This window comes from Hipposideros armiger, unplaced genomic scaffold, assembly GCF_001890085.2.
Source record: "Hipposideros armiger isolate ML-2016 unplaced genomic scaffold, ASM189008v1 scaffold_2, whole genome shotgun sequence".
In the NCBI taxonomy this organism is placed as follows: Eukaryota; Metazoa; Chordata; class Mammalia; order Chiroptera; family Hipposideridae; genus Hipposideros; species Hipposideros armiger.
The window spans coordinates 4,370,952-4,386,985 of NW_017731352.1; the positions used below are offsets into that span (position 1 = coordinate 4,370,952).

At 34.8% G+C, this 16,034-nt stretch overlaps 1 protein-coding gene across 8 annotated transcripts in view; it reads left to right on the plus strand.

The window, feature by feature from the left end:
• The window catches only part of EHBP1 (EH domain binding protein 1), a 322,290-nt gene that overhangs the window by 107,625 nt on the left and 198,631 nt on the right, over nt 1-16,034 (plus strand). For 7 of the 8 annotated variants that reach the window (XM_019634942.1, XM_019634858.1, XM_019634995.1 and 4 more), the window contains exons 6-7: nt 2,762-2,943; nt 6,441-6,580. In XM_019634942.1, coding sequence (XP_019490487.1) covers nt 2,762-2,943; nt 6,441-6,580 — 322 coding nt within the window. Of the gene's footprint in view, nt 1-2,761; nt 2,944-3,894; nt 4,145-6,440; nt 6,581-16,034 lie in introns of those variants that run through there. The other variant, XM_019635193.1, reaches the window with a different exon arrangement.

Sequence of the window (16,034 nt, forward strand, 5' to 3'; positions counted from 1 at the left end):
AAAGTGAAGATTCATAGAGCTGGGATTAGAGTTGAGAAAGATCCTCATGTTTTTCTCATTACTATTTTTTAGGTATACTTTCTATGAGATAGTTAATTTTAAGGAGGAAAACAGTCTTTAGCTGGGTGAAGGATTAGTAAAAACACCATTCAGCCCCCTTTTCCCAAGAACACAGACTTTAGTGAGATCCTCTGTTAATATTAGGCATGGATATTGTAGACTCAAAAGAGTTCTGTTCTGCTTACCTGCCCAGACCTTATAAAGGGCTGTTTTCATTGTTGCTGAGCAAGTTATTGCTTTTAATTACATAGTATAGCTAATTGTGTTTAGAGTTTAGTGGCTTTATTTCCTGTTGTTTCAGAGACACCAATTTACCAAACACTTAAAAATTCCCTTAGTTCATCAGAAAACCTTTACTACATAATTTTTATCTAAAAAATGAAATTCACAAAATGTTAATCATCAGAACTCTAGATTTTGCAAGACTCGTCCTTAAACTGAGCTTTCAAAATTATGCTCATTCCATATTAATTTTTATAGTTTTATTATTTGGTTATAAAATTAAATAATTACTATTAAGGGATCAATGTCATATTTTGTAAAACAGATTTGTTTAACAAAATCTGAAAATAATATGTGGCATTTTGTATGTCATGCTTTCAAAACAGAGGCTTTAATTCCTATATTATATGTAGAGGTTGTTAGCTATTCTAAAGGTACAATATGAGACTATTGTTCATATCAGTGTAATAAATTGATACTCCTTGATGTAGTTTTCATTTTGCATATTGTCAGAACCTTGGACCTTAATCTTATTCTTTGATTGACAGCGACCAGGGAAAGAACACTTGTATTATTTGGGATAGTCACATCTGTTCAACTTGATTCAATTGAGGGTATTTGCATATTCTTAAGTATTTCTTCTGAGAGGGCTTAAATCCTTCCAAGTGCTTGATGCATTTTTGAAATTCATAAGGTATCTACATGCACTAATAGTTCTGTATAATATTGCTGTGCATAATCTGACAGATAAGACTACATTTTAAAACAAGATATTCTTTCTTTAGGGATGCCTACATTACATTTTTACTTGTTCTGTTAGCAGAAATGTCAAAAATTTTTAAAAGGCTTGTTTTAGGGTTTTGATTGAATTAGTATATCCTAACTTTAGACAAGTTTGTCAATCATAGGACAAATAAAAATTTATTAAATAATAATTCAAAGGTTAATGGTAGTTTTTCCTGCCTTGGTTGGAAAATTGAGTAATTTTATAGAAAACCATTGTAGAGCTTGAATGGATTTGTTTAGGCTTTTTATTGTATAGGGAAGGTTATTGAGGCTCAAGTTTACTGACTTACTCAAGGTCATGTAGTTTGGAAATTAGGCCTTATTTTAGGTCTGAACTCTAAGACCAGTAAACCCTAAGGAATGCAGGTATATGCCTTCTGGTTTACATGAATGATGGGATATGACCTTTGATTTACATGATTTACAAATTATCCTACGTCTAAAATTTCCCCTTGCCATTAGAACACATAGTCAGGGATTATGTCTTATTTATCATTATATCTCTCCAAAATTGACACCATATCTTATACATAGTTAATGCCCAATCATTAGTTTTATTGTTCTCCTAGGCCAGGGGGTCGGCAAAACTGCAGCTGGCGAGCCACATGCGGCTCTTTGGATACATTCCGTTGCAAAAGTTTGCTGACCCCTGGAAGAGCCAATCCTGTCTCTCACAACAATTTAAAAATTATTTGAGTGCCATAAATATATTTTTAGATAATCACCATTATGTGAATAATATCCTTTAAAAATTTTATAAATGAAACTATGATAGTTTTATTTTCATTTTCAATTTTACTTCATAGCCACAGTTTGTGAGCCGCAGTTTGCTGACCCCTGGCAGCTCTTCCATCTCAAAGGTTTGCCGACCCCTGTCCTAGGCTATCTGTAAAGGATAATTTTGAAACCAGATAGCTTATTAATGGAATGTTAAACACCTTGATAGCAAACAGGTTTCATTTTATATTCCTTTTTTGATGAATGGGCAGTAGCTGTGGAGAAGAATTTTGAGATCTGCTGGGGTTGATTAGCAGTGTCTGCCATAGGATCAGAGAAACCAACTGTTTCTTCCTTGATATATGTGAGCTTAGGGAAGAGAGAAAACTATAGACTAGAGTGATCAGAAAAGGCCCCAGGAAGAAATAAGGCTCAAATTATAGGATAGATAGAATTCAGATACTGTAGGCAAAAATGAGGTAGAATGCCACCAAGGCTGGGGGAGTTCTATAAAAAATTTGTTGGTATTCAGAAAGGTTTACTGTAACGTAATATCATTATATTTGCATTATAATGTAAATAGATTATATTATATTACGTATTACATAATCAAAGGAAGGAAAACAGTTATTCAGAGCTTTTGATACCTAGCCCTGTGCTTTTTCCAGGAACCCTGGAGACTTTCTGTCCTAGTTTGCATCCCTTGCTGTTTCTTTCCTGAGTTATTTAGGGTTGTTCAAGACTTCCCTATTTCTGCCTGGGCCAGCTCTCTCCAATTTTATATCTGCCTTACTTAAATATGTAAAAGGTATGATATAACCTCATCACAAGTTTTTTTTTCATTATTGTGTTACTGGAATTCATTGGAGAAGGAAGTCTCGATTGTTATTTAATCATCTTATTAAAATAGTATTTTAAACTACTTGGCTATAAAGTGAAGAATATCAAATTACATAATAATTTTTTTATCTTCCAGGAATCCCCTTCTGGTCGAAGGAAAGCTCTTGCTACTAGCAGCATAAACATGAAACAGTATGCAAGCCCTATGCCAACTCAGACTGATGTCAAGTTAAAATTCAAGCCATTGTCCAAAAAAGTTGTATCTGCCACTCTCCAATTTTCATTATCTTGCATTTTCCTTCGGGAAGGAAAAGCCACGTAAGTTTCTTTTGTCAAATAAGTTGCTTCACAATGTGTTTTAAAACACTGTAGGTAAATAGCTTGTGACTCAGTAGACTGGCGGCAGTTAAGAACATCCTACCACATACCAGTCATTCTTGCCAGTCTTTGTTTCAGAGGCTGAATTAAATGAACGCCTTGTTATTTATAGCCTCTTTGACTCTAGAGAATGAACTCTATAAAAGTGATTACAGCAAGTTTCAAATTTAAAATTATATATTATAGGCTATCATACAGGTTTGTTTTATGCTTCAGTGTCTTTAGTGTAAAGTGGTTGTACTCTGAAATACAGACGGTTCAATTTGTAGAGCTGTTTGATGCAGCTGAGACATGAGAGGAACCCAAAATGAAAAGTTTAAGATAAGAGGGATAAAAGAACTAACTAAAAGAACTTCTGCCAATTCATGTTCTTTTGCTCAGCCTTCTAAAAATTGTATAGCAAGGCACAGTTAGATACAGTTGGTTATAATCACTATCCTTTTCAAAAATCACTTCTAAAGCACTGAATAGGCATTGCAGAAAGATAATTTATACGCCCAGTTCTCCTAAGAGAGTAAAAATATAACTGGATAAAATGAGGCGTGGACATACCTAGAACAGGTGAAAAAAGAAAGCGAACGTTGACCCTGATTGTAGCATACAGTCAAGTCAAGGGTAAGTACATGTTTTGGCTATAGTGAAAGGGTTAGTACCTACTTGGAGTGGAAGATTCAGGGAGGGGAGAACTGCACATTTCATGCCTAGACTTAAATGGTGAGGGGACGAAGGCAGCTATGAGCATTTCAATCCAATTTGAATCACAGTTCTGAATGTATTTGACCTAGTGGAATGTGGTTACTATAATTGGCCATGTGCACTTGACTGATTGGAGTGGATTCTGTGCGTCAGTCAAAATGAGATGTTTGGCACTCATCTACAGGGCAGCAGTGATTTGGTAGATAACAGTAAGCCTCTTCTCTGGAAAGTTTGCTTCTAAGTGAGTGTGATAGTGTAGAATGGAAGCAATTAGTCTTTCATCTCAGGACCTTAAATTGTAGACTTAAATATTGAGAAATTAAAAATAAAGACCTTTCCCTGAAGTTCAAGCCAAAAGGAACAGAAAGGAAACAGAGGAAGAAGAGAGAAAACAAAATCAGAGAAGATCCTTTGAAAGTGGACTCCTTTCCATGGGGCAGAAGCAGTAAGTGAATTAGAACCGTTCACAGGAATATAGAGGAGAGGAAATTTAGTCAAACCAAATATCTCAATTTGAGTGAAGCATTCTCTCAGCACACCCCAAACTTTCTACCTCCTTATTCCTTGCTTCTTTACCTTTTCCAAAGAAAAATGTTTAGGGTTAAAATATGAGGAAATTAAAGAGGTAAAATTAAGCAAGTTAACATTTTAAGAATAGTGTTATATCTTGAAATTATCCCCCATTGACAGGTGAGCAATTTGTAAGGCATTCATATAAGGTAACATAACTTTTTTTATTCATGCAGACTTTGTGTGACTATTTTAAAAAGGGGAAATAATTTTAGCTCGAAGCTTGTATGAGATAAAATGCAAAGAATTTCAAAAAACAGTTTAGTCTGCAAAGTCATACCATATTTAGAAAATACATGAATATTAACAAGCATTACTTTACAAAAGAAGCAGTGTTTTGTTTTGTTTTGTTTTTTATTGTGCTAAGAACATGAGAAACAGTGTTTTAACTTGACTTTTTGTGTTTTGGGTAGTATACCAGATTGAAATTTAGTTTGCATATAACATGTTAGAAATAGGTTTCATTCACTGTAGTTTGCTTGAAATTTAAGGTGAAAATGATAGATCAGGAAAACTTAAATTATTTGATGTTTAGAGTATTTAATGTAAACTTTATAAATTTATATTTAAAATACTTCAAGATAAAAACATCTTTACATTTTATTAAATATATGGTATTTAACTTATAATCAACCCAGGTCATTTTTTATCTTATAATTCTTAAAAAGGCTAGAATTTGTTTTAAGATGCTTTTTTTTTTTTTTTTAAGATTTTATTGGTGAATTGGGGGAGGGAAACAGCGTTGGGGAATAGGGGAATGGGAACAGACAAGTTTCTGTACTTTTGTTCTTCAGTCTAGGCGTGGAGGATGTTGCTTCACTGGCCCATGTTGGTATTATCATTGCGCTTTTCTCGGGTGAGGCAGTCTTCCACTGGCCATTGGACAGCCGCTCACTGCTGCTCATGGCAGCTCACGCCTGCTGCCGGCCAGCCTCACTCAGCCTACACCGTTGCCGCCGACTCACGACAGCCCAGCTCCAGGTCAAGCTGTTGTTCACCATCTTAGCTGTAGAGGGCGCAGCATCACTGGTCCTCATATGGGATCCGAACTGGGGCCCTGCTGCTCAGAATTGGTGTCCCAAGCCGACTCCTAACCAACGCGCCACTCAGCCGGCCCAAGATGCTTTTTCTATTATAATAGTTCTTTAACATTTGGTGAATTATAGCCCCTTTGAGAAAAATGCTCCATTAAACAAGATTTAAATATTATTTATGGGGTGTCCCACTTCTTTTACCTCTTATCCAAAAAAAGCAAAAGGGTTCATGGACTTCAGATTAAGAATTTCTGTTCTGATGCCTTATGAAAGTTTGAATATTTGAAAGTCTAGATCTCACCTGATTTGCAAACTATTTCACTGTTTTAAGAAACAAAATTTTGGGCCGGCTGAGTTGCTCAGTTGGTTAAGGGTTAGCTTAAGAGCACGAGCTCTGAGCAACAGGGCTGCTGGTTTGATTCCCACAGGGGCCAGTAATGCTGCACCCGAGCTTAGCTGTCACTGAGCTGCCAACACACGGCAGGATGGCTCAGTTGGTGAGAGCACATGCTCCTAACAAGACTGCCTGTTCGATGGTGGGCTACGCCCGCCCGCAACTAAGACTGAACTCCACATCTTGAGCTGCTGCCCAGATGGCTCAGTGGATAGAGTGTGCACTCTTAACAACAAGGCTGCTGGTTCGACTCCCGCATGGAATGGTGGCTATGCCTACCTGCAACTAAGATTTAATACTGCAGCTTGAGCTTAGAGGCCACGAGCTGCCAACAGGCAGCCAGATGGTGACTGGAGCCCTCCACAACTAAGACTGAAGAACAATAGCTTGTCTGGTCCCCTCCCCCAATTCCCCAATTTTTTTTTTTAATTTGTTTCTGGAATTCATGATTAAGAAACCATACTTTAATCCTATGAAGAAAATTTTAGTCTTCCATAGGTCTGCAACACAGTTAAAGTAACTCCTGACCTGTTAGTTTTTAATCCTCTTTGCTTTTTACTAATTAAATATGCCATTTAAAAATTAATAAATATGAGTATTTAGATTTTTTAGTAGTATTGTGCAGGTGTTTAAAAAGACAACATATAGAAAGAAGGAATATATTAATATATATTTTTAAGAAGCAATCTTTTTTCAAGCAATGCCATTTAATGAACTGTGTTGTATGTAAATCATTGATGTAGGGATGAAGACATGCAAAGTTTGGCTAGTTTGATGAGTATGAAGCAGGCTGACATTGGCAATTTAGATGACTTTGAAGAAGATAATGAAGAAGATGATGAGAACCGAGTGAACCAAGAGGAAAAGGCAGCAAAAATCACAGGTTGGTTTTATTAGCATTAACTTAAAAGTTTATCTTTTTTTCTGAAGTTGAAAAACTCATTCTGTTTCTAGGAAAAAACAATTCCATTAACAAGGTATTTTTTTCTTCCTTAAACTTTTCTAATGTAACACACTATTTAGCTCTCTGAAAAGTTTGCATTCTAATGAGTAATGTCAGATTTTAGCAATTTAAGATCAAGTCCAAGGTTAATCAAGAAAGCATAAAACTTGAACTACTGATTATAGTATAAAGTAGTCTAAGTATTTTCATGTATATTTTGTCAGTGTATGGATGAATCCTCTATAAGTAAAGATTTGCCTTAAGGGTGAAATGAGAAGATGCATTTGCTACCTTCTCCTAGCTCACGGACATTTTATCTTATATCCAAAAGCTCCCATTCAATTATTCCTTATAGCTTGTTTGACCAAACTACTAAAATGTTAAGTGGTTAGAACCTCTTTGTATTAATTGGTCAATAAATATTTATTGACAACCTGACTATACCTAAGAAATTGATGTTATACCTTTATTATTGGAGTAAAAATCAAGCACAAAATGTATATATTCCTTTCAGTATATTGCTCTAAATTTATGGATTGATATTCCTTGACTTCTATGATGTGTTTACTTCTTAGTGATTTTTCTAAATTCCTTGGGCACTTTGGCATCCATCTCTTGACTTTGCTTCAACTCTTACTAATGTATGGGGATTTCGATTGATTATTTGAATGACTCATTTAACTCCGTAGTCAAAAACTTCCTTGACTTTCTCAATTTTAGTGACCTTCACTTCCATTCTACTTCTAGAAATCTGTTATAAAGGATTGATTAGACTTGTGTGCAAAGATAGATGTTTTGTCCTGTGTGAATTTTATAAATTATTATTTTCTAATTTATGTTTGCCATTTTGATTTCTTACTTGACCCAAGGGTATTTAGGAGAGTGTGTTTTATTTTAGGTTTTGTTTATTTATTTCTAGTTTATTTCTAGTTTAATTTTAACCATATAAGATTCAGAAGCCTGTCAAATTTCAATTTAAAAAAAAATATGCTTGAGGTGTTTTTTCTTTGTAGCCTAGATATATGATCTACTTTTGTAAATTTTCCATAAATATCTTTTTACATGTATATTCTGTTTGACTCAGCATATAGCTATTAGACCAAACTTTAAACTTATATTATTTATTTAGATTCTTGTTCTTTTGTATAGTTTGTGAAAGACAGAGAACTTCAATGTTAAATTATTTAGTTCATAAAAATTTGTTCTGTTATAGCTTCATTGTGGATTGTAATTTGATCACTTTGCCCCATTTAATACCTCTTGCCTTGAAATTTTGTCTGATGTTGATATTTTGTAACCCATGCTTTCTTTTATTTGTATTTTCTTGGTGTATTTATCACTTTTTTTTATCGTACCTATATTAAGCATTTCTTTTATAATTAGTATTTGGTTGTTCCACCTTATAGTCTTTGCCCTTTAATAGTTATATTTCTTGTAACTGACATACTTAATTTCACTTACATTACTTTATTTACATTTTAATTTGGAGATTTTCTTGTTTTTTTTCCACTCACACCTTATATTTTGCCATTCTCAAATGTTCTTTATTTAAGCATTTTTCAATAGAGTAATTTGAAAGTTAAACATCCTATTTTCATTTTAGAATAGTATCTTCTAAAATAAACAAGCCAGATGGATCAATGAATAAACCTGTGTTTCTCTACTAACATTAAAAATAAAACATAATGGTGTTGACTCACCTCATGTAAGATATGAGAGATTCAATATGATTCTCTCTTCTCTTTATTTGAACCCCTCCCTAAACCCCTCCTGGCTATTATTTTTATTTCAATTACATTTTTTTCCCCAATTGGAAATGCTGACATTTGCATTATGTTTACAGTGTCAGCAACAATTATACAATACTTTTTTAAATGCCATGTTTTTCCTGTCTTTGAGGTCTTAGTTTTATTTGGCTAGCTGGAGTACTTCAAGAAGGTAAGTTGGTATTCTTCCCCTACCACGGTCAATGAATGACCTTCACCTGTCCTTGAAATTTTAATTCTGTTGCCAAATACTCTGAGAAGCCTTTCATGCCTACTCCCTCTTAATTTGACTGCTCCATTTTTTATGCCACTACTGTACCATTTACAAATGCAGGCATTTTCTTACAGCATGAGTTTTTATAATTCCAGTGGGATATAATTTGATCTTTTAGTTAGAGGATACAGTTTGTTCTGTGTAGATGGCTTTTAGTTAAAACTAAATCTCAATTAGGCACTAGTACTATAAATGGGAATAAAAAAACACATTTTCATAGCTGTTTTGAGCAATGTTGTACTGTTTTGATCACAGCAATGGGGATAAAAGGTAATAATATGTCACAAGTTCTGTGCTGGTATTGAAGGGAAAAGAAAAGACGTTATTTTTTAGCAAAATACAGATTTAATGAAGGCGTTCAATAAAAATTAGATTTTATAGCTAAATCGTTCTCTTGGGCTGCTATAATAAAATATAATACACTGGGTAGCTGATAAACAACAGAAATTTATTTCTCTCAGTTCTGGAGGCTGGAAGTCTGAGATCAGGGCGCCAGCATGATCAGGTGAGTCATAGACTTCTCGTATTCCTCATGTAGTGGAAGGGAGCAAGGGAGCTCTTTGGGGTCTTTTTATAATAAGGGCATTAATCTCATTCATGAGGGTTCCAGTCTCATGATCTAATCATCTCCTAAAGGCCCCATCTCCTAGTCTGTCACATTGGGAATTAGGATTTCAACATATAAATTTTGGGGGGGACACAAACATTCATACCATAGCAACTGTTACTGCTTACAAATACACACATATACCATATTTTCTAAAATTTCTGCCAGAGAGTAACTTTCTTTTAGATAGCCTGAAATACTTCGACCTTAATTGAAGAAATTGTTTTAATGCAACTTGTGATGATCCAAACTTTCTTTGGAATGCTACTATATATATATATATATATATATATATATATATATATATATATATATGGCCTATTTTATGAAATTCCTTCAAGGTAGAGACTATGTATGTTCTAATCATGTTTTCATCCCTAGCTTCTAGCACATTGTCTGGAACATATTGAAAATTTAGTATATATTAACTGAAAGGCCATAAATGAACGAATGGAGGTTCCCTGTCCTATTGTAGCCCATATTGATCACTCTGACATATTATCTTATTGCATTCACTTTGACCTTTAATCATGTGCTACTTATATAAGGTAGGGTGATCCCATTTTATGGAACGGTTATGATCTGGAGGAGACACATAATTCAAACCATAAATAATTCAAGACGAGTTTTCCAAAAGTAATAAATGTAAAGTATGTGTGCTGAGGGAGCGGAGGTAGGTGGGGACCATGGGTGATTAGCTACAAGTCTAAGTCAATAAATCCACAATCATTGTAACATATTTTTGCTTTGATGGATTTTTTCCTCAGCATTTTCTATTATATATGCAGAGTACAGTCACTTAAATTAATAGCACAGCATGTTATGGCATTTGTTTGGCTTCCTTAGTTGCATTTTTTTAGCACATGTAAATTCCATTCCAAAGTTATTAACTTTCAGGAATTTTTTTTTAGCACCAGCACTACCACTCTAAAAATGTTTGGGTAAAGTAGTTTTAAGATAATAAAAATGTATTAAAATTTAATAGCAGTAATGTTAAAATAATAGTTTATGAGTAAACAAAATGAATATTTTATAGACATGGTACGAATAAAGTATGGTGGGTATTTTTCTTTACCAGCTAAAATGGCAATAACTTAAGCACAGCTTACATTCACTCTTCCTTGGAACTTTCAAATTGTTGACATGAATTTTATAGAGGGAAGAATCATTATTTAAAATTTTGCCTGTGCTATATCTTTATATTGTAATATAAATGAATAAAATGCAGTCACATTATATCTATAAAATTATATGGGTATATTATTCCCAAACTAAGCTGCAAACTTCTTGAAGGAACAGTCTGTTAAAATTATTTTGTGCATATCTTAGATTGACACCTAGAGGCTATTCATTTAGTCAGTGATTTCTTATGGAATATTGCCGTAAATCAATGGTAGTTAACAATTATAGTCTTTTAAAGTAGTTAACTGAAATTATAGTCTTTTCTAGAAGGTAAAAGTAAATTCATGGTGTCTATGCTTGGACTGATCAAAATTCCCAGCCTTTTCTGTCTGAGACAGAATTCACTGCTCACTGGAAACATATTTTAGGAGTGGCTCATAGGCAGAAACTTTTTATTTATTGATGCTACATGTATAGATGCATTCTACAGAGGTGCGGCACCAGTGAATGGGGAGGGGAATTTTGAATTGCCTTTGGAAAAAATCACTGAAATGTAATGGGAATGATAGACATTGGAGTTGGAGAAACAAAGCCATTTAATGAAAAGTTCACTGCATCCAGTATTAGAAATTATATATGGTTTCAAAACAATCAGTTCCTCCATTTATATGGCAACCTCACAGTGCTTGAACCAATATTTATTTGGTATTATGACAATCTTTGGTATTCATATTGAATTTCTGAATACATGCCAACAGGAAGGGAAAAAGAAAGACTCCTGCATAAATGGTAAAGTCCTATTGAATACAGCTTAGAAAACCAGATTTAACTGAAGCAGTTTATAGCAAAGCATCATTGGGAAACCAGACATTATCAGACACCTGAAAGGCCCTTGGTATACTTACAGTTATTGCAAAGATTGCCAAGGATTCTTCTTAGGCTTAACTAAACATTCAGACTCACATGACCTGAATAGGCCAAACTTAGCATTAGATTCACTTAGAAGGATATTGGACAGGAAACAGCATACCAGGAGAGCATTCGTCTTTCATTGGAGTCCTCATAGTAGCCCAGGTGCTATCCTTTGACTTCTACCCTCAAATTACAGCTTAAGTACAGGGGGACAAGATCCACATAGTTAATAGTAGGGATTACTTTAGAGTCTTTATGCTGCAGAAGAGCTGTTATCTTTTGTAACAATTTGGTAGATATAATTTCCTAAGTCCTTGTAAGGGACATGCCCAGTTATAAGAGTCTCCACAATCAGAGAAGCTCAAGCTGTGGCCTTCCATTAGATACATAGTCCATTCACAGCCCTCTCATTCAGATGCAATAAGTTGGGATTCATTTTTACCATAAACAATGTTGCCTGGTGTTCGTTAGTCCTTTTCCTACAGTTGGTAAAGTTAATTTTGGAAGATGAAGAGAGAGTGACCTATTGGCTACCTTCATGGAACATAATCTTACAGGACAAGTGGTTGTAAAGGAGATAACAGTTCATGTTTTAGGAGCTAGAGTTGATTATGGTATAACTCAGCCCTCTGAGATTAAATGTCGTACTTGCTAAAGCTGTGAATGGGGATAAATAGTTCTCCCTCCTTTGATTAGAAGGTTCCTTAAAATAAACTTAGGACTCTGGTCAGAGCTTTGCTTCTGGTTTTTACCAGGGCATCAAGCGCACAGGATATAAGATCAGTATAGAAACATTTGTATTTTGTATATGAACAACTAACATTTGGAAAATGAAATTAACATAATTCCATTTACAATAGAGGCTAAAAATAACATAGACTACTTAGACATAAATTTAACAAGAGATGTGGGAAAAGCTCTACACTGAAAACTGTAGTATGTTACTGAAGGTAATTAAAGATCTTAATAAATGGAGAGAGATTGTTTATTCATGGATTAGAAGACTCAATATTGTTAAGATGTCATTTTTCCCCAAATCAATCTATAGATTCAACACAGAGCCATTCATAGTCCTACCAGGCTTTTTTAAAAATTAGAAATTGAAAAGCTGATTCTAAAATGTATTTGGAATTGTAAAGAACCTGAATAACTGAAACAATTTTGAAAAAGAACAGAATTGTTATATTGAACTAAAAGTATCTTACATCAAGATTTACTGTAAGGCTATAATAATCAAGATAGTATATATTGGCATATGACAGACCAATGGAACAAAACAGAGTCCCGAAAAACCCAAATTTATTTGATTAATTAATTTTCAACAAAGATGTCGCATAATTCAGTAGAAAGGAAACTCTTTTCAACAAATGATACTGAAACACCATATTGAAAAAATGAGCCTAAATTCCTACCTTTCAGCATACATATACATTAATTCAAGGTAGATTATAAGCTTAATATAAAAGTTAAAACTATAAAGCTTCTGAAAAAATGAGAAAAGAGTATTTTTGTGACCTGAGGGTAGGCAAAGGGTTCTCACATTACACAAGATACAGGAAGTAATAACCAGAAAGAAAAATTTGATAAAGTATGTATCATCAAAATTAGCAACATATGCTTATCAAAATAGACCATGAAGAAAATTTCTGGGTATGTCACAGACTAGAAGAAAATTTTCACAAAGCATATATTTGATACAGGTCTTGTATACAGAATAGATTTTTAGAAATGTCATAAAGCTGGAAATAGCTTAGGTATATATCAACAAGAGAATGGCTAAACTGTATTCAGGAATGGAGTACTGTTCAGCAATAAAAATGAACTATTGATATGTTCAACAACATGGATGTATCTTAAAACCATTAGACTGAATGAAACGGGACTTACATAAAAGAGTATATATGACAAGGTGTGATAAAAAATGTTTAAATTTTAAAAAATTTGTTACAGGGCTGGCCGAGTGGCTCAGTTGGTTAAGAGCTCACTCAAGAGTGCAAGTTCTGAGCAACAGCGGTTTGAGTCCTGCCCCAAGCTGAGCAGCCACTGAGCTGCCAACAGGTGGCAGGATGGCTCAGCTAAAAAAAAAATAATAATAATAATTTATTACAGTAAAAGATACATTGCCATTAATCCTCTTCACAACACTCCTCCTCACTTCAAACACACTTATCCCATGGTTCTTGCCACTTTCTGAAGCAGTTCTGGAAGTCCTCCTTTGTTAGTGTCTTTAGTTGCACTGTCATGGCTGCCTCAATTCCAGAATTGATTCCAAATGTTTACCTTTCATGGCCATTTTGACTTTGGGGAAGAGCCATATCACATGGTGCTAGATCTTGTGAATAAAGTGGATGAGGACATACCGTAATGTTTTTATTTGACAGAAATTGCCATACTAGAAGTGATGTATGACACAGAGCATTTCTGTTGCGATCACAAAATATGGTGAATGCTGCTGCTGAGTGCCATCCAATGGAAAGGCAGGGATTTTCAATACAGGAAGATCAAACCTTAGCAACAGTGTGTGACACGTTTCAATTTGTTCCGTGTAGTCAGTCAAGTGTGAGCTATGGTTGAGACATGGTGTGTTTTAAAGTGTGCTGTAAATCATGGATCGCGAACAACACATTAACATGCGTTGGGAAAATGGTTTAATCCTCCATCATGACAATGCTGTGTGTCACACATCACTTTTGGTATGCAACAATTTCTGTCAAATAAAAACATTACTGTGTATCCTCATCCACCTTATTCACCAGACCTAGCAAAGTGCAACTTCTGGCTTATCCCCAAAGTCAAAATGATTCAGGACATCGAGGCAGCCACGATAGCACAACTAAAGACATTCACGAAAGACTACGTCCAGAACTGCTTCAGAAAGTGGCAAGAACAAAGGGATAAGTGCATTTGAAGAGAGGGAGAATATTTTGAGGGAGATTAATGGCAATGTGTTTTTTACTGTAATACATTTTTTTTAACTTAAAGATTAACTCTATTGATTGATCACACTTTGTACTGTATAACTCCATTTATGTGATATTGTGGAAGAGGCAAAACTAATCCTATGTGAGGAACATTAGAATAGTGATAGCCTGTGGGTTTGAGGATTTACTAAAAAGAGGCATGAGAGAACTTGTGGGGGTGATGCAGAGCACATGTCACATGGGTGTATATATTTGTCAAAATTAATTGAATTGTACAATTTAAGATCTGTGCCTTTCACATATGTGCATAGGTAAAATACTGGAAGTTAACATAAAAATTATAGTTAATATGTTAGATTAGTAAGAAAAAGAATGAATTAACTTTCTGATTTATTGATCTAATGTGTGGTAGTTAGTTTCCAAAGATTGTCCTCCCATGAACTATGCTTCCCAATATTCATGCCCTTTTGCAGTCCCATCCCTTTGATCTGTGGCCTTAATAATCACTTTTAACCAGTAGAATGCAGTGGAAGCAACACTTTGTAATCTAAAGCTAAGTAGTTTCTACCTGGGTATATTATAATGCATACTCTAGGGGAAGCTAGCTGCCATGTAAAAAGTCCAACTACCCTGAGATTGCTATGCTGAGAGGAATCCCAAAACCCATATGGGCAGGCCACTTCAGGACGGGAGAGAGAGAGATGGATGGCTGGATGCTTGGCAGCCCCCAGTCATTCCAGCCATCTCAGCTGAAACACCAAACATACAAGTGAAGAAGCCATTTTGGACCTCTAGCCGGTTCAAGCTTTCAGATTGACTTTAGTTCCAGCCACCATGTAACTGCAGTGAACCACCCATTGAGTCCAATCAACCCATAAAACTGAGAGAGATAATAATTTTTTTGTTTTAAGCCACCAAAGTTTGGGGTGGTGGCTTAAGCGATACCATTTCTAGAGATAAATGAAACATGGATAGATACATATATACATGCATAGATATATAGACAGATATGTAGATAGACACACAGATTTAAAAAATGCTATTTCTATAATTTAAAAATAAGGTATATTGTATGCCTTTCTGCCTTTATAAACATAATACCAAGTATTATGACATTAATTCATTTATTCAGAACATACATTAAGTACTGGCTATACTAAAAACTGCTAGGTGTTAGAGATAAAAGGTGAACATGACATTGATGCACAACTATTTAATTCCATTGTATGTTAAGTGTGTAAAGGGAATGTCTAGGGTCATTAGGGTGGGAATTCCCACTAGACAGTTGGGAATTCAAGCCTAATAATTACCTGAATTTTTGTGTTAGTTTAAGCCAAGAGAGTAGATTAATTCTTCCAGGAAGAGCAGTTTCAGGTAGAAAGAAAGAATGGGACTAATGCTGGGGTCCTAAGAAATAATAATACTGGGGGTGCCAAAAAAATGTATATAAGTGGACACTTTGGTCAATGTAGCTCAAGCAGTAGTTCACCATAATCAGAAGTGTCTGGACGCTGATGGTAATTGAGCACCTCTTGTAATTGCAGAAGTCAAATGTGACTTGTATTCATCTTTTCTTACCAGTATATATTGAGTATTACAATTTTAATACACTTTTCCTTTCTTAAAATCAGTATACATTTTTTTTGGCGCCCTCTGTATTTAAGAAGTAAAGAATAGGGCCGGCCGAGTGGCGCAACGGTTAAGAACTCGCTTGGGATGCCAGAGGGCCCCGGTTCGGATCCCACATCTGAGGGCCAGTGACACTGCCCTCTACAGCTAAGATGCTGAACAA